The sequence below is a fragment of the Aegilops tauschii genome, chromosome 2 (genome assembly GCF_002575655.3).
Source record: "Aegilops tauschii subsp. strangulata cultivar AL8/78 chromosome 2, Aet v6.0, whole genome shotgun sequence".
Lineage (NCBI taxonomy): Eukaryota > Viridiplantae > Streptophyta > Magnoliopsida > Poales > Poaceae > Aegilops > Aegilops tauschii.
This window is the reverse complement of record NC_053036.3, coordinates 480,298,488-480,320,687: the sequence shown is the minus strand read 5'-3', so window position 1 is coordinate 480,320,687 and position 22,200 is coordinate 480,298,488. Positions and strand designations below refer to the sequence as shown.

General features: G+C 53.8%; 2 protein-coding genes across 3 annotated transcripts; one reads left to right on the top strand and one right to left on the bottom strand.

The window, feature by feature from the left end:
* Positions 1-12,137: 12,137 nt before the first annotated feature.
* LOC109764337 (pectin acetylesterase 3-like) lies at positions 12,138-16,785 on the top strand. The gene is made up of 10 exons (XM_040399464.3): positions 12,138-12,835; positions 14,667-14,749; positions 14,826-14,955; positions 15,066-15,139; positions 15,264-15,478; positions 15,567-15,681; positions 15,794-15,871; positions 15,965-16,070; positions 16,238-16,377; positions 16,477-16,785. Exons 1-10 carry the CDS (start codon positions 12,508-12,510, stop codon positions 16,576-16,578), a joined length of 1,371 nt encoding a protein of 456 aa, XP_040255398.1. The 5' UTR covers positions 12,138-12,507; the 3' UTR covers positions 16,579-16,785.
* A 1,793-nt stretch (positions 16,786-18,578) lies between these two features.
* On the bottom strand, positions 18,579-22,200 carry LOC109764338 (uncharacterized). 2 transcript variants are annotated; one of them, XM_040399466.3, is made up of 8 exons: positions 21,655-22,200; positions 21,396-21,459; positions 21,162-21,256; positions 20,202-20,274; positions 19,975-20,080; positions 19,777-19,873; positions 19,039-19,134; positions 18,579-18,951 (listed from the first exon to the last, which is right to left on the bottom strand). In XM_040399466.3, the coding sequence occupies exons 1-8, from the start codon at positions 22,102-22,104 to the stop codon at positions 18,811-18,813; spliced, it is 1,122 nt and encodes a 373-aa protein (XP_040255400.1). In that variant the 5' UTR covers positions 22,105-22,200; the 3' UTR covers positions 18,579-18,810. The 2 variants fall into 2 exon arrangements, with proteins under 2 accessions (XP_040255400.1, XP_020178766.1); XM_020323177.4 differs by lacking the exon at positions 21,396-21,459 and having other exon boundaries at positions 21,162-21,305; positions 21,655-22,196.

The window sequence follows — 22,200 nt, the reverse complement described above, 5'->3', positions numbered from 1 at the left end:
CGGTTGACATCCCTAAATGGCTACCCCTCCGTCGGTTGGATAACTGTAATTTTTATGTGCTTGTCATATGTTTAGTTTCAGAGCATGAGAGGAATAGGGATAACCAAATTCTGAGGATATTCCTCCACAAAAGACTAGCTAAACTGATCTGCCGACAAGTGGCGGTTGAGGGCAACCACTCAGTCGCTAGCCTCATTGTGAATGCAAGAGGGGCAACTGAAGTGGCCAAAACAGCGAGCTAATTTTTTTCCGGTAAACTTTCATTTTATTCACCATCAATCATGCATGATAGTAAAATGAATACTACAAATAATAAAAATTACATCCAGATCTGTAGACCACCTAGCGACGATTGCAAGCACAGAAGCAGGCCAAAAATGCGTCGCCGTCATCGCCCCTCCCTCATTGGAGCCAAGCAAAACTTGTTGTAGTAGATAGTCGGGAAGTCATCCTGCGCACACCAGAACAACAACCGCTGTCGTTAAAGAGAAGCTTAGATCGGAATGATCCAACCTATAGACACAGGAACACATACAAACAAAGACTGGATCCACGTGGATCCACCGAAGACAAACGCCGACCGAATCCCGCAAGATCCGCCGGAGACAAACCTTCACACGCCCTCCGATGATGCTAGAAACATCACCGTAGAAAACTTGAGCAATATAATATGTACCAAAACAAGTAATCACTTGAGCAATAACCCATATGACAAGAGGAAAACCAAATCAAGGGGAGGCACAAGGATTTATATAGAAACTCCATGCATGGAAAAACCACGAACGGCGGTGAACTATCTTTTACTGTAGAGATTAATCAAATATAATAGATAAATCAAGTATAATGTGAAAATCAACAAGGGAGGCTCCAAATCTTCAATTTTAGAACTCGTATTTGAATGGATTTGTGGGTCAAGTGCTCTCACTTCTCGCTGTTGTTCTCTAGTACTCTCGCAAGAGCCGAAAAAGCTCAACTCCCCATCTATTCTCGAGCTAGGGAAGAGGCGCAAATAAACAACTTTGTAGAAAGTCCCCTTAGCTTCATAACTATGTCAAATAACCCCTATTTCAGTCTACAACATGCTAGTTACAACTTTGCATGTTAGAATGGCTAAATGGCTTCCAGAAGGTGAAATAAGAGTTGCACGTTATCACACACCCACGCATGCACGCACGCACGCGCACACACACACACACGAGTTGGTCTTCTCCTTCGGCCCGCTCAATCAAATTCTCTCCGAATGGAAAGCTCCATACTCATACTACTCCTTCCCCAAGCCTTATCACATCTTTCTTGTGTAGGAGCGGCTCAAGTTCCTCACGCAACGAAGCATCGAGTTCTGACAAGATTGGCTACCTCGACACCGACATTAGGGCCACGCCTGCAACAACTAATTTACAACAATTCTTGTCAGGGCGTCCACGACATTCTTGTTGCCACTTTGAGAGGGAATAGAGGAGAGATAGGGGAGGTGAAGGTGTCCCGGCTAGGGGGTCCCTCACCACGTCATCTCCCGGCCTGGTGGGTCAAGCCGAGGACCCCATGTCGGTTCACCAATGGGCAGAGAATGCAGCTTATTACATCCTCTTTTTTTAGGGAAAAGGATCCATGATACGCTCTGAAATGCGGCTACTGTCGGATGTGGGGTTCCGGCAAACCCTTAAGGTTCGAACAATGGGGTGCGCGCGAAGTCTCTCCCTCCTACTGATCTACGCTCTAGCTCGCTAAGATCTCGCGGATGAACTCGACGAACTTGCAACACAGAAAGACACGAGGTTTATACTGGTTCGGGCCACCGTTGTGGTGTAATACCCTACTCCAGTGTGGTGGTGGTGGATTGCCTCTTGGGCTGATGATGAACAGTACAAGGGAAGAACAGCCTCCTGAGGTTGAGGTGTTCTTGTGCTTGTGAACTTGTGGCGTGAGGATTCGATCAGTTCAACCTGCCTCTACTGTGGTGGCTAGCTCTACTTATATAGGCCCTGATCCTCTTCCCAAATATCGAGCGGGAAGGGAGCCAACAACGGCGGGCAAATTTGAAGGGGGACAGCTAGTACAAGCTATCCTGACAAAAGCGGTCTTCTCCTGCGAAAAGCTCTGGGGTGACGCCGTCTTGGGCTCCACGATGACCTCCGCCTTGCCGTCCTCCTGGTCTTGGTCTTGTCGCACCAATATGGCAACCTTTGCCTGATGCCTCGGTACTCTTCGCCTGCGCTGGCCTCCTTAGCACCAAAGGGGAAATAAGGACGCTGCGCGCACCGGCGCCCACCTGGCACCCGCCTGGTACCGTTCGTCATGGCTCACGTCACGAGAGCCTCGTGAGGTTTGCCTCGCCTTGATATCTCCGCTCCTCATGAGCCCGCTTGGCTAGGCCGCTCCAGAGGAGGTCTTGCGTCGTCCGCCTCGCGAGGCTTGGACCCTCGCGAGGGTCTTGGGTGCCTTGTTGACGAAGATGGGCCGTACGGCCTGCTGCTTAGCCACGCTATGGGCCGCAGGCAGGCAAGTCTGGGGACCCCCGTTCCCAGAACGCCGACAGTAGTCCCCGAGCCCAAGGTGCGCTCGGGCTTGGCTTTGCGGCGAAGCCAAGGGTCAAGTTCGGAGCACCGCGTGCCCCAAAAGCCTACGGCCTCGTCGACGTGTGGCGGTTGATTGGACGTGGGCGTCTCCGCTTCCCCACGCTGCCTCGGCAACTGCTTGACCTGACAAAAGGCTGGCGCGGGCAGTTCTCGCCTTCATTGCTTCTTCCTTGCCTCACTCCAGATCCCCTTTCTTGCTCCTCGCCACCGCTACCTCCAGATCCGCTCCAGCCTTGCTCTGCATCTGCCACCCATGGCGCCGCGCAAGGTCAGGACCTCCTCATCACCGGCTTGGTATGAGCCGGCCCTCGAGGCGCCCACCATCATGGAGAAGAGCCTCGCCTCCATGCGCCTGCTGACAGCGGGCGAGGGAAATGAGTGGGGGAAGACGGAGCTTCGGCTCACCTCCGACGAGCCCGAGTCTGAAGGGAGCACCTTCTTCCCTTTCTTCTCGAGCAGTGTCGCCGTTGGGTTGGTCCCCCCTTTCTCTGATTTCTTTTATGAAGTCCTCGACCACTACGGTCTGCAGGCGTTGCATCTCCATCCCAATTCTGTCCTCCTCCTGTCCATCTTCGCCTACTACTGTGAGGCGTACTTGGGCGTGATGCCTTCCGTGGCGTTGCTTCGCCATTTCTTCTTCCTTCGTGTCGGCGAGGGTCACATCTCCGGGTGCGCTAACTTCGTCGCATGCGGCAAGGCCAACTCGATCTCGAGCACCGGGAAGAGGGCCGACAACATCCGATCCAAGTGGGTCATGATGGATGCCTAGCGTGCCGATCCACGCCTGGCGTTGCCGACGGAGGCGCCCCGGCAGGGCAAGGGGTGGCCCAAGGCGGAGCTTGTCGACGAGCGGTCATCGTCAGTGTTGGGGCAGAGGATGACCGATTTGAAGCCGGGCAACGCGAGGGCGGCCAAGATAACGGGGGCGATGCTCCTGAGGGAGTTCTTGATGCTGCGGGTTGCCCCACTCCAGGCGCGCGCGCGCCCCCTCTAGGAGCTTGACGAAGAGGAAAACAAGACCCGCCTGAGGCCGGGGGACCTGCCTGGCGATGAATTGGATGTCGTCCTGCGCCTCATAGTCGGGGACAACCAGGAGTACCCGCCTAGCGCCTTCCTTCCCCTGTTCAAACGCAGGGACCGGGAGGAATTCGTCGCCTCCAGGCCGACTTTTGATGCGCGCGGGCTGGTGCCGCCGGGGCTTCCGGAAACTCCTATGCCGCAGAACCCGGTGGAGGTGTCTTCTGGTGAGTCCCGCGGAGAGGGAGAAGAGGAGGAGGACTCGGAGAAGACCCTGGAAGAGGTGGGGGAGACTTCCCCTCTGAGCAAGGCCGAGATTCTCCGCGCCCTTCCTGATGATGCCCATGCCGACGCACGCCAAGGGGAGAGGGAGCAACCTCCCGTCCCGACGAGGAGTAGGTCGTCGCTGGTAGCCCGAGGTGCCGCCTCCGCCCCGATACCTCCTGGGGCTGGATCCGGTTCTGCCTCCGCTCCGCCCGGCGCCGCCGGTGTCCGAACGCCTGCCCCTCAGGTCCGAAGCTGTCAGGCTTCAAGCCTCTCAAGCGGTCAGTGGAATACGTTGCAGTGGATCGGTAAGTGTCTTAAGTTTGCTTTGTCCTTGCTTGTACTCGTCGCTTCCTGATACTTGCCCTTGGTTGATCAGGTCGTCATCTTCGGCGAAGAAGAGGAAATAAGACGCAGTGGCCGTGCCTCCCGCGGAGAAAGGAGGCAACAACGCTCGCATCTCCCCAGCCCGATCTTCCTCGTGAGGCCAAGAGGGGCATCACCGCGTGGAATCAGCCCCCACGGGCCCGCTGGCTCCGGAGGTGCCGGTACTTGGCGCAGCTGACGAGGTCCCAGCTGCTCCGGAACCCGCGGTCTCCCAAGCCCTGGTGATGATGTCGCTTCCTCCCACTGCTGCATTTCCACTCCTTGGTCCTTCTGCTCCTGCTGCCATCTTGGAGCGTGCCCTTGCGGAGATGACCCAGTTGCAGGCGGATGTCCTGAGCACGGACCCGCGCCTGGTGGCCGGGCGTCTGGAGCTGGCCTCTGGCTGGCTTCACTCTGACCTGGCAGTTCGCGCGGCGCTGGGCCAGGCTGCTGCGGCTTCCGAGAAGGAGAAGCAAGGTGCCGCCAATGCTTCAGCCGATCGTGAGGCGGCGCTAAAGAACGCCAAGGCCGCCCGCGACCACTGCCAAGCGCTGGAGGGCGAGCTGCAGAGCCTGCGCGACAAGCACGCCGAAGAGGTGCGCTGCCGCCAAGCGAAGGAGGAGGAGATGAAGGCCCGGGAGGAAGCCGCCAAGAACCGCGATGCCAAGTTGGCGGAGCTGGGGAAGAAGCAGGCCGCCGAGCGCAACCGGTTTGGAGAGTTGGAGCGGAAGATGAGGACGAGGGAGGCCGATCTTGATGCCAAGGCGCGAGGCCTGGAAGAAGACCGCGTGGCCTTTGCCGATCTCGAGGAGAGGTCTCGTAAGGCGCTGAAGATGCTCTACGAGCACGGCCTGGAGAAGCCTCTGGACACCGACGAGGACGGCCCCGCCCAGCTACTTCCTCTCGTGGTGAAGGCTCTTGAGGAGGTTGTTGATGGTCTCGGTCCCATGGCGGAGGCAGAAGCTCGCGTCCTGTCTTCAGCCGCGCTGACTCGCGTCTTTAGCCACCTGCACCTTCGCGACCCCAACGCTTGCCTTGACGAGCTGCTGGAGCCTGTAGCCGAAGATCAGTACGAGGCGGCTGCCGCGGCCATGCAAGATCAGGTGGGGGCCTTGCTGAGGAGGTTCCGTGGCTTTGTCTCCGCTCCTCTGTCCGGCGTCGTCGACCTTGCGGCTGGTGGTGAAGACAAAACCGATCACGAGGGAGCGCCTTCCGCAGGCGACGTCTAGAGGTGACCATTCTTCCCGTTCCGTTCCTGCGACCATTCTTCCCGTTCCGTTCCTGCAACATGTAACAGGCCTCGTGGAGGCGTTTAAACTTTTATTTGGTATTGTGAGGACAATATGCTTGTAATATTTGCTTCGAGATTTCGCGATTTCCTTCCTATTTGCTTTGCGTTCTGTGTCGGCAGAGCCCGGCCCCACGCATACCTCAACCGCCATTTGGCCGGCCGGAGACCAGGACGGACCAAGGAGTGAGGGGCTACGTGACCAGTTAGGCTCCTGAGTCGCGATGCTCAGGAGTCCCCCTTGACGCGCAAACAACATATAGGGAGAGTTCGTGGGGATAGATTAATGTTCTACGTCGGCAGAGCCCGGCCCCGCGCATACCTCAACCGCCATTGGGCCGACCGGAGACCAGGACGGACCAAGGAGTGAGGGGTTACGTGACCAATTAGGCTCCTGAGTCGCGATGCTCAGGAGTCCCCCTTGATGTGCAAACAATTCCCATACCTGCCCTCGCCGAGGCCTCGGGAGGGGCGCGCGATGCCCAGGTCCGGGGGACCTGGTTAGGTGGCGTGCGCTTGGGCGTGGCCCGAGCGCAGCCCCCGTGCCCAGCCCCCATGCGCGGCTTTCCCGAGGGGAGTCGTTGCGGTAAGGCTGGGCGCTGAGCTCTAGGCTCCCTGAGGTTTGCACGACCGTGGGGTCGCCCTCAGTTGTTTATCACCAGCGCGGAGCATAGTGCTTCCGCTTGTGCACGGGCATAGCCGCTCCTCGGCAGTGTCGACAGCCAGTGCGGAGCATGGTGCTTCCAAGGGCGTGGGATGGGGGGCCCCCTCCGGGAGGAGCCCCCGGGGCGTGTACAGCCCCGCCCTGACACGTGGCTTGCACGGCAGGGCTGCGAGGTGTATCTGGGCACTCGTGAGCCAGCGCGGGACTCACGAGGCCCTACCTCAAGGCGGGTTGCGCCTGGTCTTGAGTCTTGGCGACTGTATGTTCCTGCAAGGCGGTTAGATGCAAGCACTCTACGTCCTCAGGTCCCGGCCCTCGAGCGAGCTCAGCCGCCGCTGGTATGCCAGGTCGCGATGCCGTGGTCAAGGCCAGGGGGTGAGGGCTGGAGAGCCAGTAAGAGCTCCTGAGTCGCGATGCTGAGGAGCCCCCCTTTTAACGTGCAAGCGGATTGCATGGGATAAACAGACCCGCGGCGGGCGGCAATCGAGCAGGCGATAGCCGTTGGCAGGTTAAGCATGAAGAGCAGATCAACTTGGATAAAGGCAGGACGATACATGCCACTGGGTCTGGCCCGAGCGGCTTGGGGATGATGCAGCCCGAGGGGCGCCCCCAGCAAAGTAAGCTAAAGACATAAGAAAAAGAGATACATGCCACAGGGACGGACCCATGTGGCCTGGGAATAATGCAGCCCGAGGGGCGCTCCCAGCTTAAACGAACTTGGAAGATGTTACCTGGTTCTGTAGACGAAGTAGAGTTGGTGCAGCTGAAGCCGCGCGCGAAAGGAATGGCTCCTCATGAGCCACCGGGACCCTGAGCCTCGGGAGCCTCTGGAGGTTCAGGAGGTTCCCTGAAGACCGTCTCCATCTCCTCCAGGACGGCGTGGTACCTGGCCTCCTGAGCCGCCAGGATATGGCGTAGGTTGCGCTGATAGGCCGACACCACGCTCGGCAAGCCGAAGGGCATGCGAACGTAGCTGTGTGGTGGGCCCATGCAGCGGCCCACACGCGATGGCCAGAAGCGCTCCTGAGATGCGGCCCTGTTGAGCCCTGGGACGTCGACGCAGACATGCAGCCCGGCATCCTCGCCTGGATGGGGAGCTGCGCCTTGTGAGTGGCTGTGGCCGCGCATGGCTCTTGCTTCTTGCAGTTCCTGGGTGGTCTTGGTGATGAACTCCTGAGTGGTGGGCACTCCTTGCCATGTGCTCTCCTGAGGGTCACGTTCCGCGAAGCACGCTTCCAAGCCCAAGCGCCTCCCTCGTGAGGTTGGCAAGGTCTGAGGCTCTCCAGAAGAGAGCCCCTGAGCCCTGCCTGAGGAGGGCGCCGGCGCGCCTTCCTATGCGGTGGAGGGAGGCGCCCCTGGAGCGGGCGCTGATCCGGACGAGGCTCCCCTGCCGCGACGCCATCCTCCTGAGGTCCTGTGCAGCGCGGCAGCTTCTTCTTGGGGATGGTCTCCGGAGGGCCTTCACTTCTGCGGTCGGGTCGTCGATTGCTGCGGCTTGAAAGGCGCGCTCAAGGGAGCACACCGCATCCCTCTCCTCACACGGGACCGTGATGATTCCTCCACTCCCTGGCATCTTGAGAACGTTGTAGCCATGATGAGTGACCGCCATGAACTTGGCCAGGGCTGGATACCCGAGGATGGCATTGTATGGCAGGCGGATGTGTGCGACGTCGAAGTCGATGAGCTCGGTGCGATAGTTCTTGCGCTCCCCGAAGGTGACAGGCAGGCGGACCTGCCCTATCGGTGTGGTGGAGCCGTCGGTCACTCATGAGAAAGGCTTGGTTGGCTGGAGCTGCTCATATGGCACTTGGAGGTTGTCGAACGTGTCGACGGACAGGACGTTGAGCCCTGCGCCGCCGTCAATGAGAGTCTTGGTGACTTGCACATTGCTGATGACTGGGGAGCACAGCATAGGGAGGGCGCCAGCGGTGGCTGCGCACTTGAGCTGGTCTGCCGAGTTGAAGGTGATTGCACATTGGGACCACCTGAGCGGGCGTGTGGCCTCGAGCTTGGGGAGCACCGCGTTCACCTCGCGGGCGAACTGTTTGAAGATGCGCTGAGAGGCTGGGGCCTGGGCACCGCCCAAGATGCAGGCGATCGCACGCGGCTCCTGAAAGCCCCCAGCCCCCTCGTCCTGGTGGTGGTCGTCGTTCCTTCTTGGTGGCGGCAGCGGGGGAAGACCGGCGTTGCCCTGGGGGCGATCCTCATGAGGCGGGTCCCTCCAGGCGCCCTCGCGAGGTTGGTCCTGCCAGCGGTCCTCACGAGGCCGGTCGCGCCACTCCTGGCGCGGGCCACGGTCGTCCCAGCGTCCGCCTCCACGTCTTCCTCTGCGGCCGTAGCCCCGGTCATTGCGCTCGGGGCGTCGACCGTAGCGTCCTTTCGTATGGCTCTGAGCTCTTGGCAGTCGCTGGTGTTGTGGGTGTTCAGGTTGTGGAAGGCGCAGAACGGTCGGCCGTTCTTGGATGACTCGGGCTGATCTCTACCTCGCTTGGTGTTGGGCTCCGCTGCGAGCACCACTGCCTCTTTGCGCTTCACGTCATTGGCCTTGGCCTTCTTCTCCTCCACTCCTGCAGCTGGCAGCTCAAGGAGAGAGAGGCGCCCCTCCTCAGCTCTTGCGCACTTGGTCGCCAGGTTGAACAGCTCCTGAGATGTGCAAAGCTCCTCGTGGATAGCGAGCTTTTCCTTCATCTTGACGTCACGGACACCGTCCAAGAACACGGAGATGATGGCTTCGTCCGTGACCTTGGGGATCTTGAGGCGGGTGTTGTTGAAGCGCTGGATGTACTTCTGGAGGGTCTCTCCTGACTGTTGCTTGATGCGGCGTAGATCACCCGCGGCCGGTGGGCGGTCGCGAGTGCCCTGGAAGTTGGCGACGAAGCGGTCGCGCATCTCGTCCCAGGAGGAGATCGAGCCGTGTTGCAGGTTCAGGAGCCAGGAGCGGGCCCCATCCTTGAGAGCCATGGGAAACCAGTTCGCCATGACTTTTTCGTCGCCGTTGGCCGCTTTGATGCTCAGCTCGTAGAGCTGCAGGAACTCCGCGGGGTCGGCGGTGCCGTCGTAGCGAGGAGGCAGATCTGGCTTGAACTTGCCTGGCCAGGCGACGCTACGCAGTTCGGGGATGAAGGTGCGGCAGCCGACCGTGGTCGCCGGGGCCCTCTTCTGAGGTGGAGCTTGGTCTTGGCGAGGTCCGCGCTGCGCCACTGCAGGTGGCACGCGGTCTTGATGAGGTGGCGTGGGGAGCACCGGTGGAGCTTCTCGCGGCCGCGGAATTTCTTGGCAGCTTCTTTCTTCACGCGCGGGCGCCGGGCACGGTGGATCACGCCACGGAGGCGCGCGCCTTGGTGCCAAGGCACCGTCTCGGGGTTGAGGTGGTGGAGGCATGCCATGAGCCCCGTCGCCCGCGGCTGGTTGAGGGGGAGGCAGAGAGTGGGACGGCGCCGGAGAGCCCCCTGCGGCGCGAACGAGCTCGGCGACGCGGTCGAGCCACTCCTCGTAGAGGTCGTCGACGGGGTGGCAACGTAGGAGCTCGTTCGCCGCGATGAGCGCGGCCCGTGCCTCCATGGGAGCGCGGTGCGCGTGAGACGAAGAACCGGCAGGGGTAAGCGATGGAGTAGCGGTGCGGCCGTCTTGCCGCACCGAAGGATGCAGCGAGGACGCCTGCTGCTCATTCCCCGCCGGGCCGGTTGCAGCGTTGGCGGCGGGAGACGGACAACGACGAGGTGGCCCGCCTACGGGAGCCGTCTGAGCGACGCGGGCGGAGAGGGCAGCCCGACGCTCAGCTCGAGCACGGCGAGCGTCCGCCATGGAAATGACGGAGCGATGGAGCCACGAACTGATGGAAGGGAAACTACGGCGCACCCCTACCTGGCGCGCCAAATGTCGGATGTGGGGTTCCGGCAAACCCTTAAGGTTCGAACACCGGGGTGCGCGCGAAGTCTCTCCCTCCTACCGATCTACGCTCTAACTCGCTAAGATCTCACGGATGAACTCGACAAACTTGCAACACAGAAAGACACGGGGTTTATACTGGTTCGGGCCACCGTTGTGGTGTAATACCCTACTCCAGTGTGGTGGTGGTGGATTGCCTCTTGGGCTGATGATGAACAGTACAAGGGAAGAACAGCCTCCTGAGGTTGAGGTGTTCTTGTGCTTGTGAACTTGTGGTGTGAGGATTCGATCAGTTCAACCTGCCTCTATTGTGGTGGCTAGCTCTACTTATATAGGCCCTGGTCCTTTTCCCAAATATCGAGCGGGAAGGGAGCCAACAACGGCGGGCAAATTTGAAGGGGGACAGCTAGTACAAGCTATCCTGACAAAAGCGGTCTTCGCCTGCGAAAAGCTCTGGGGTGACGCCGTCTTGGGCTCCACGATGACCTCCGCCTTGCCGTCCTCCTGGTCTTGGTCTTGTCGCACCAATATGGCAACCTTTGCCTGATGCCTCGGTACTCTTCGCCTGCGCTGGCCTCCTTAGCACCAAAAGGGAAATAAGGACGCTGCGCGCACCGGCGCCCGCCTGGTACCGTTCGTCATGGCTCACGTCACGAGAGCCTCGTGAGGTTTGCCTCGCCTTGATATCTCCGCTCCTCGTGAGCCCGCTTGGCAAGGCCGCTTCAAAGAAGGTCTTGCGTCGTCCGCCTCGCGAGGCTTGGACCCTCGCGAGGGTCTTGGGTGCCTTGTTGACGAAGATGGGCCGTACGACCTGCTGCTTAGCCACGCTATGGGCCGCAGGCAGGCAAGTCTGGGGACCCCGTTCCCAGAACGCCGACAGCTACAGCTATGGGAGTTGGAGCTGATGAACTGTGAGAAGCAAATGATGAACTCGGTTTGTGCTGCTCGTGGTTTCCTCCTACTGAATTGAATGTGTGGGCCAGGCAGGCGTCTTATACTCGTACACAGTCGCACCTATATGTATCGTTATGTACGCGTACACACTTGAGACCAACAGTGTGTTTGACTACGGTAGAAGTACATCTGAATCTCAACACCATCCGACGTCGGCTAGATACCCGGTAGAAACCAGTTTCCCTGGAAATGTCACTCTCGGCGAGCTCTATAAATTATACCGTCGACTCCCATATGTCGACTTTTTATTTTGGTCAAAATCATCATATTAATAGTTATTATGCCGATAGGACCAATCTGATGACTCTGCTAAAGTTGCTCTTATAGATTTACTTTCCTCGTCTGAGATTATAAAATTTGCTGCATTTTGCACTTGATGCTCTTTATCTTTGTTGTTCCGTTAGTTATCTGATGATAGTGGGCTGATAGTGGAGCGCGGCCAAAGTTTGATCGTATGAAAAAGGTATTGGACTACCGTAACAACGAGTGCACACTGACACTGTAATCGGCCGGACCCGATTTACGGATGCCGGTGAGCCATCGAAATCAACCGGCACCTACGCAAAACGTACACGCATATACGACGATCAATAGAAATGGATGCGTACACGCGTGCCGTGCGCCCGTTTACCTCTTTCGCTTTGTCGCGTGTTCGGTCGCCGTATGCGCGCGCTGTCTCTACGCTCTCTCTGATGGATTCTGCCGGTACACGCGCATGTTCCCTTCTCTCATGTCCTCTCGCCCGCCAGGGTGGCGTGCCTGACTTAAGAGCATCTCCAGCCGTTGAGCTTCTCAAAAGGCATTTTTTTGCCGCTTGGGAGGCTGCCGACGATAATTTTAGCCTGGGTGTCAAAAAAATTACACTCGTTGTCCCCGCAGGCGGGCGGGCGCGGGTGAGCTCCGCCACGCACAGGCGGACGTGGGCGCGGGCCGCCCCGGCCACGCAGAGGCGGGCGCGGACCAGCTCCGCGTGCAGCTCGGCGTGCAGATGAGAGGAGAGAGAGGGGGTGGGCAGAAGGAAAAAGAAAAGAGAGGAGAGAGAGGAGAGAGGGGGGTGGGTGGCTGACATGGGGCAATCAGATTGGTTAACAAAAAGCGCCGGTGCTCCCAGATGCCCCCCGATGGCCTGGGTGTGGGCTGGGCTCGCCAGCTGTATTTTTCGTCTAATCCGGCGAAAAGTGAGATCCTGGGACCCGAGTGAGGCGTTTTTTGCCCGCCGGCGCTCAAAAAATGGCCCGGGGGACCATCTTAGGGGCGCTAGTGGAGATGCTCTAACTCTTGTTTGATTCCCTCCTACTGCTTAGTTAGCTCCCAAATTGCACCCCCCAAATAGTTCGCTGGCAAATATGTAACGCATGCATGCCATTAACACAGTTGATTTGTCTGTGTCATGTGGATATGCGGAGCAATGCACTACTGCGCGCCCATATTTGGAGGCATTTTATTTCCTCATTGATTAGGATATATCTGGCTCGATTAACTCGTTATTTATGTGTAGCTATATAGGTGCGTCACTCCCTTGCTATGCGCTCGTTAAATATACGTCGTTCTGGGATTTTCCTATCGATCGGCTCGATCTTGCTTCTTCTACTCATCAGTCCATTGATACGATGGTGAAGACGAGGATCGGTGCCTTCGGGCCGTGGGCGCTTCTCGCTCTGGTCCTCCTCATCGCCGGCAGCTGCGTACAGGCGGCGGACGAGCAGGCGGCGAACGGCGGTGGCAGAAGGAGGAGGACGCATCGACGTTCCGCGGCGGCGGTCGCCGACATGATGGTGCCCATCACCTTCCTCAACGCCTCCGTCGAGAAGGGCGCCGGTATGTCCACTCCAAGTCCAAGCATGGTTCTGTGAACCACTGTTCGTTTTTTCTTGTTCATCTGCACCTCTTTTTTAGTTTTGGCGGGGGACTTCTGCTCCTTTTTCGGTGTGTGCTATGGGAAATGGTATCTTACCTGCTTGATCGATTCAGCTGATAGCTAGCTAGAGAGCGCAAAAGTTTACGGATGTGTAGAGGGGAGTGGACAATTTGGTCTTGTGGATTATCAAGAGTTGTCTGCAAAAATTCTGGCGCCGGTCGGTAGTTAGTTTCATATGCCTGTGAGCAATTGGAATCCAGTGGCGCACGGCACGACAATACACGCATGCATTCTTCATCTTTCCCTTGTGCTTCTTGCGCTCGAGCCTCGAGATCGCTCCAGTGCGTCTCCGGCGGGCACTCAGATCCAGCTGTCGGGGCCGTTTCTCTGCCTCCCTCTCTCTCCCTCGCCGCGGCTGGCTGGTGAGCGCCGTCCGGTGAATCCCGGCCCGCACTACAGCAGCGACCGGGGCGCCGAATATACCAGCGGGCCCATGCTGTCAAGCCCGTCTGGAGTGTGGATATTCCCATCTCTGAAGGTTTTGTGTTGGTCGTATGTTCGCTCACTTTTCTCTACTCCCATATGTGGGGCCTTTTGTGAAAATAGACAAAAATATATTCAGAAACGCTTCAAATCACCCGACGATCCCATTGTAGCCTCGTGTCCGCCGCCTCCCTTGCACGCCAAGTGCCCCGTGGGCCCTACACGCAGTGCGTTATCATGTTCCCCTTCCCACCAGAGAAGTCACGAATTGTCTTCCCTCTCCTCATTGTCAGCATCGAAGCAAACCAAACCAGCGCGTCGAGTCCTCTATTTTCCCTCGTCCTCACACACCGCTCCTCTGGTGAGCTCAAGAGGCGGCCAACCGATGTTGCAAGGCCGGGGCATGGCGCTGCAACTAGCCCGCACACTACTTCAAGGGAAGAGAGAGGCGGTAGCGATCACCCATGGTGTTTCTAAAACATCACGTGTGTTGTAGAGGCCGACACGTGTCCGTGAGCTCGCCAGATTGCTATGTTGTCGATGTTTCTGAAATCATTGGTGTTGCAGAGGTGTGGGTGTTGCGGGCTCGCCCGATTGCAACTTCACCATTGGTTTCGAAAACATCGCTGATGTTGCGGAGACACGGGTTTCGCGAGCTTGCCGAATTGCAACTCTATTGATGTTTTTGAAACATGGTTGATTTGTGATGTTGTTTTTGTGAAGGGAGGATGCACGAGGCGAATTGCAACTTAGCTGATGTTTTTGAAATATGGCCAATGTTGCAAAGCTGTTTTTTGTGGAAGGAAGGATGAGCGAGATGAGGGATGCACTGCGGGCCATTTGATCGTGCTGATCTGATGGTCAAGGAGGCGTTGGATAACTAAAAGTTATCACCCGACCGACGCGTAGCAATGACCCAAATAAAATGTCGAGGAAGTGGAAGGTTGGTCTAGGCATGGTTCTTGCTTCCATTCCACCGCGCGGCTGATAAACCCCTCCCAATCTTTTCGTTTCCCCTTCTCACTGGAAATGGAAAGTAGTGGTCAGTTCTATTCGTTACTCACTTGCCGTGGAGTTGACTTTTTTCCCCTGTGGTTTTGACAAAAGCGGTGGCGATCCGTTAGCCTAGCCACAAATGTGATTGTTTTGAGCAATTTACTCTGTCAGAATCAAGCCTAGCTAGCTAAGAATTTTGAGTAGTATTGGTATATGCTATTGAACTGTGTTTCTCACGTCTGTAAGCACAGTATTGATTTACTTTAAATCCTGTGCAACACACCGAGACTAATTTGCTATCTACGATTGCAGTGTGCATGGATGGGACGCCGGCCGCTTACCACCTGGACCGGGGCTCCGGGGCAGGGAACAAGAGCTGGATCGTCAACCTCGAGGTGCCTCGCGGGCGCACTTATACAGTGGTGCATGTATGATTTTCCCTGATCGATGCATGCTGCATGGTAAGTGCAGGGAGGCGGGTGGTGCAACAACGCGAGGACGTGCAGGTTCCGGACAAGGACTCACCATGGCTCGTCCAACTTCATGGAGAGACAGATCATCTTCACCGGCATCATGAGCGCCAGCTCCGCCGAGAATCCTGGTCCGTCTCTCTCAGCTCCAAAAGCAAAGATGGTTTCATGCATCATTAATCTCGGGCGAACGAAATGTATGGAGTACCATCGACGTACGACATGTGCATTTTCCATGCAGATTTCTACAACTGGAACCGGGTGAAGATCCGCTACTGCGACAGCGCCTCCTTTGCCGGCGACGCCTTCGACAAGGTGCGTGTCGATTCTTTACACGCAACAATTTGTCAGCTCCTCATGCATCGACCCGTGCTGTCATCATCATCATCATCCTACATTTTCACGCATGATCTGATCTTTCTTCTCTGTATGTTTGCAGGGTACCGGGCTCTACTTCCGGGGGCAGCGGATCTGGGAGGAAGCCATCCGGCACCTCCTCTCCATCGGGATGGCGTCGGCCGACCGGGCGCTTCTCACGGGCTGCTCCGCCGGTGGGCTGGCGGCGATACTGCACTGCGACCAGTTCGGCGCCTTCTTCGCCGGCCGAAGCACCACCGTCAAGTGCCTCGCCGACGCAGGCCTCTTCCTCGACGCGTGCGTCTACTTATTTACCTCCTCAAGTATATATACATCACCGTCGCTCTCACAGTCTCAACCCAGCTGATGGATGGTTTGCGTGCAGCGTGGATGTCTCCGGGGGCCGCAGCTTGAGATCTTACTACGGCGACATTGTAGCCATGCAGGGAGTGGCTCCGCACCTTCCGCCGACCTGCACCGATCACCTCGACGCCACCTCGGTGCGTGCGTGCTTCATTTACTTGTTCATTTGCGTGCAAGAAAGATCATCCGTTACTAAAAATTCTCTTTTGTCGATGCCGCTCAACTGATCCTTTGCACGCACGCCCGCAGTGCTTCTTCCCTCAGAATATAATCGACAACATCAAGACGCCCATCTTCTTGCTCAACGCAGCCTACGACGTCTGGCAGGTAATCAGATATTTTCACTACACATGAATGATGATTTATCTTGGGTAATTGATTTTCGCAATGAGCTAGCAAATGTGACGGAAATTTAATCAGATCGAGGAAAGCCTGGCCCCAAGCAAAGCTGACCCCAGCCGCGCCTGGCGAGCCTGCAAGTTCAACCGCTCCGCCTGCAATGCGTCTCAGATAAACTTCCTCCAAGGTAAAAGAACAATTCAACTCGTCACTTGAAACCTAACCGATTGAATAACTAGAACCAAAGCCATTGCGCGGCTAGCGTTATAGGCAAAACACAATACTCCTTTCAGTGAAGTGAGGATCTGGACAACTCCCGAATCCGGAGTAAGTAATTTTTGTTCACATATGCAGATTTCAGGGAGCAGATGGTGGCATCTGTGAGAGGCTTCTCCGGTTCCAAGAGCAACGGGCTCTTCATAAACTCGTGTTTCGCCCACTGCCAGTCCGAACTGCCGGCCACCTGGAATGGCACCCCTACCATTCAGAACAAGGTAGAAGTGTAGAACACATCAAGTATCATCAGCTAGCATTTACACATTTTACACTTTCGTTAACAGTTCATGTAAATTTTGTGGTCATTGCAAATACAGAGGATCGCTAAATCTGTCGGTGATTGGTACTTTGGCCGGGCCGAAGTGAAGGCGATCGATTGCCCATACCCCTGCGACAACACATGCCGCAACATCATATAAGAAGATCTTCCAAGCTAGGGCCGTCTCGAGCCTCATGATTAGGATTTAGAACCCAAGGCAAGTTTTTTTTTCCATAGAGACTTCACTTCAGGCCGGATGATATGTCTTTGTGTATGATGTAATTATGAAGGTCTCTTCAGACTAAACTTGTTAAATGTAGTAGAAATAAAAATTAGAGGCTATACCCCCAATTTTTCTCGTGACAAAGACAGCCAACTCTCTATGCCCTCTCCCTAGCTAAACTTAACTCCCCAAAAACGAGGGTATTGGCCTTTTGGGAGGCTTGCACCTAGTCCTTCCCTTAAACTTAACGACTTCTTTGATACATTGCAAAGTGAGATCCATTGTTGCCCTCCGAGGCATGTAAATTGTCTTCAAATATGTTGCATGGAGGAGCTTTCCAGATAGTTAGTCTTGCAAATAGAGGAAATCTTTGCAGGACATTGAGGTCATTGTACGAGCCAGACATTCCAAAGTAAGAATGCCAAATCTGCAGATGCTCTTATTCGAGTACTTAAAGTATGATGGTTGGATCATGGCAACGTCGGTGAACTGTCGGTGCCATGCCGCATGACAATTCTTCCATGTCCAATGCATAAAACTAATTGATCCAAACATCCGACGAAAGCCCCTTTACTCACCTATCACCATAAGCCTCACAATGTCTCAAGTAATCAACTTGGAGGAGCTCAATTACAACCAGTGTAAATCTGTTCACTCTCGATGATGGTATGATAAACTAGGTACATCACTACGCCAAGCTAGAAAGCGCCAATTGGACCATGCAATGCCGAGGGCGTGAACCAACGCAATACAACATGAGGTGAATCTTTTCCTCAATGACTACCCACTTGATATGCCTAGGGGTAATGGTGGGCTGCCTAACACATGAACCTTGTGTATGCTTAGGGTTGAAGACAAGGAACATGAACAAGCAAGGATAGATAGCCAAGACACGGACTCGGAGCAAGGAAAAGGACAAATGGAATATCCCCTGCCTGGCCAGAGCAACCCTAGACGCATCACAGGCCCTTGGCCGGACCGTCAGGCGCTAATATTTGTAGCCATAGAGCCTGAGGAAAATTGTCGGATCATCTAGGGCACAGACTGAACGACCCCAGACAAGCCACCAGACCGTCGACACTAGGAGCGACCACACACTATAGACTAAAGGTCCATCGAAGCTTAGCCCCAAATCGTTTGGGCTAGGCACCAAATTGTTCGGGCAGCTGCATGAGTGCGGATTTGGGCCAAGGCATGTGTAGGAAACCGGTCGTAGCATGTTTGATGTTTGTTGTTGCTGGATTTGTTTATCCTCGTTTTTCTTCCTCTCATTTGCTTCTCTCCCTCCTTCAATTTGTGAAGATCAGGCAACCTGAGGTCGACCAGACGCATTGTTTGATATAGGAGCAGAGGTTGCCTCAGATTGGTTGCATCACCCTTCTCGTCCCCTATCTTGCTAGCTTTCTTTTGGAATTTTATAACAAAATTTGAAAATCATCTAAGCCATGAGAACTAGGCTGTAGCCAAGTGGCAAAGGGAGTTAATTTCTGGTTCCTCACTCGGGTGGGCTTCTTTTATAAAAATATGTCATGAATGGATCTCATTTAAAAGAAGAAGAAAAAGGTAAAGTGTCAATAAAGGTATCCATTCTGTCAAAAAACTTCTCCTTGCCCCTTTTTTTGTGAGCCATGCTACCCCTCTTGTAGAAACTTCAAACCTACCGAGATTAGTTCACCAACCATTTCTGTTACGAACCTAAAATCTGGTTCAAGGTATGAAATGAATAAAACCCGGTTCAAGGTGTCCCAATGTCATAATATCTAGTTCAAAGTGAAATTAGACAACATAATTATAAAATCTTCAATATTTTATAATGTGAAAATGCTTCTGAAGGAATCTGCTCATATCCTAGCTATTACTATATAATAAGTATTATTATTACTACACTTGAACTGCGACCGTTTTTCCAAAGAAAAAAAAAGAACCGGAGGGAGTACTAAGCTCTAGCATGTGGTTGTAGTTATAATTGCGCAGTTATAAAACCTATAGCCAAGAGGCTGTAGATTTCAAAAATAGAGGTGCACTTATATTACAAATTTACAAGAGGCTGCTAACCTCTGAGCAAACAAAATAATTGACATATTTCAACCAAACAAGGACAAATCTAGATGTCTACGTCAAAACTAAAAAGGACCAAGATGCTCACTTTGTCCGGGGCTTCAGGCCTTCTCAATCTGTACCGAGCTGCTCAATCTTCACAGTTGACTCAGGAGAGTTCTGCTCAGCCCACACAGCTGCATCCTGGTACCCAAGCTCGTACAATTTGTCTAGAACTTCATCTTCAGCAGGTTCCAGAGCCCAGTTAAACAGCTGGAATTCGTTCAAGAGCACCGAGGGTAAGTTTTAGAACAAAACCATGGATAGTTGCAAGAACTGGTACATGCGAATTTCTGCTACCTGTCGTGGAGTAGCTCTGTTCTCCGGATTGCAGTCTGGACTAATACCAATCCCTTGCAGTCCCAGTCTGCCAGCTGGGAAAGCACAGATTCGAACCTACATTAACAGCCATACCAGTCAGTGATGAGCATTGTGTTAAACCAAAATGTGGTCCGAGTACTACAGTAGACTGGTTCCACCAGTGGACAGTGAATGGTGCTGAAAACAGAGTAACAGAGTGTACAAACAGAAGCCCCAGCTCGCAAGTGAGGACGAATATCAGGCAAACTTATGCCCGTGCTCTTGTATGAAGGCGGAGAAGTGCTTGTGTGGAAGGCACAAAATAAAGATAGTATTTCAGTTAAGTATGGTTATGAGTATAAAAGAGTAGTATAAACAAGTGTATTTGAGAAAGAATATGCAAAGAACAATATTGTGAGGCAAACACATGTAGCAACATCCTTGCAATGGCAGATCATCAAACAGAAGGAGAGATGTCCTCATTGTTGGGAGAAAGGAAGAAAATTCCTCCCAGAAGAAATAAATGAAAGACAAGGCTCCAGATAATTGTGTATCTAAAAGTACCCTAAATTCCAAAAATATACTCTCTCCGCCCATAATATAAGAGCGTTTTTTACACTAGTGTAGTGTCAAAAACGCTCTTATATTATGGGACGGAGGGAGTAGCATGCAAGACACTAATAATGCTTATGATCAGAATAATGTTGCAGGAACAGCAAAAGGAAGTTGTAGATATACTGTTTCAGAAGCAGAAGTGGGTGGCATAAACAATGTAAGGCCCCCATCAACGCACAGCCTGTTACGGAATAAAGTCGCAGGCCTGGGAGCCAAGTATCTGAAATAAGAACACAGAGAAATCGTCTTTTCATTAAGCAAAATATAACTAAATAGTAAATACACAAATGCAGTGTTAGGAAAGGTTAGCATGAGTCTCACCCAGGAATAAATGAAGATGTAATAATTGCATTAATCACGTCTTCCTTGGAGTCAAACTGGTCGACCAGTAAGCCCCTAGGTCTCCAGGATAACTGAGTAATAGCAACTGTATGAGAAGAACATCAGTTTTCTGAAAATGACCAAAAGCTAAGTTGCCAGAGATCAAAATAGCAGAAAATGCACATAGACAATATGAAGATACAACACTTGTATAGTATAAAGCTTACCACGGATCCTTCCGTTGCACCTGATATGCAGATCATCTGGGAGAAACTTTTCTAGAACATCCTTGAGTACAGCCTGCACAAGGGCACAGGATTACATGGTGAAAACCTGTAAAAGTTCACCAGCTAATACAAGTAAGAACTAGTGCTTGGACATAATATCTTTGATCTTCAGCTTATTTAAGGGCGTATAACAAGATGGCAGGTTATTCATCACCCTTTTATGCCACTACTTTGTTTGTAAATGAAAACATGAACTTAATCTTGAGTAAGTACAGCAAACACCAAACAAACCAAAATTTGAAAAATGAGATAATCTATAATACTACAACACATTCCTAACTCAGTTGGAAAATTAGTCATAAATAAACCATGACTCGCATAGTTTTGCCTATAATTTACACGTTCAGGTACTTGAGTCAAGAGTTGGCATCTGACACCCAATGATATATGACAAATATAACTTGACGAGCTAAATTTTCATAGCTCAGTAGGTTTTGAATTTTTTTTACTAGATTAATTTTACAGAACCAAGAGCTCAAGGATTAAAGCAGTGTATGCATACATAGTAAACAAACAGACGCTCCACATTGGTTCTGTCATAGTCCATTTTAGTCACCAAAATTCATGATAATTCATGTCTCATGGTCATGCACTGCTGATGCTACTGATCCAGTTTTGCAGCATCTTAATCTTTTTAATAATCAATTCATAATGTTGCACTTCAACAGATAAACACCACAAAACAGAACAATGCAAGGGTTCTAATTCATAAAGAAAACACAACTCATCAATTCAGAGGAAAATACTTCACTGCGAGCATTTTTCCAGGTCATTTGCTCCCTTACCTTACCACAATTTATCCATACAGCACTCAGTATACTTGAACATATACTCCCTCCGTTCCAAAATAAGTGTCGTGGAACAGAGGGAGTAATATACAAAAACAAACAAAAGACATACCCCAAGGCGAAAGGCAGTCCCTTTACTCCGGCAGTCTTCAGCTAGAATCTTGGTCACCTGAAGAGCCTCTTGCATTGTGTTCCCGGATGCAATCACTGCACAGATTATGGCACCAGCTGATGAGCCAGCTAACGGAGTTCTTTCCTAATGCATATGCCAAAAAGGGAAAAGAAATAGTCTATAAGAAGGTTTCTACAATAGACGAATATAAATGTGGAATTAAGTCACATTCACATATAAGTGATGAGCACGCAGGTATATTAGTTCCCATGCATAACCACGCATGCCCTGCCACCACCTAGTACAAAGTAGCATGAGATCAAGACACAGCCAAGCCACATGTATTTTATGTTTTTAACATAAAAGGCGCTCAATTGCTTGTAGGCACTAGGCACAACAATGGCTGAAATCACTATTTGTCCGAGCTATACAGTACAGAAAGTATGGATGCACATGAGGATATGGCGATGAGGTGGGGGATAAAGATGCGTACTGTGATGTAGCCTTTGTCGAGGAGGCACTGCGCGACGCCGAGGTGGTAGGGGAAGAGAAGCCCGGCGGCTGAGAAGCTGAACCCGGGGCTCGCTGTCGCCACCTCCCGCCGCTGCCGCTCCGCCTCCACGTCCTCCGGGCGCTGCTCCCACAACACCCCCTCCCTCCGCTCCACCTCATCCACCGGCGCCGTCCCCCTCCCCGCGCGGATGAACAGCGCACTCAGACCCAAGAACAGCTCCCCCGTCCTCACCGCAATCGACTTCTTCTCGCTCTCGGCCTGCGGCGGCGGCTCGGGGTCGCGGCGCGCGGCGGCGCGGGCGAGCAGGAGGCGGAAGCGCGACGCTCGTGCGGAGGAGGAAGCCGGGGGCGGAGGGGGAGCGGTGTGGGACGGCGAGGGTTTGGGCGGAGGGCCGGAGGCGGAGGAGGAGAAGGCGAGGAGGGAGGCCATGAGGTGTCGTCGGCGGCCGACGAGAAGGCCTCGTGCGCTCGCCCGGCATACGGTGCTGCGTAAGCTCGGACTGTTCTACGTCGTCGTTTTGTGCGT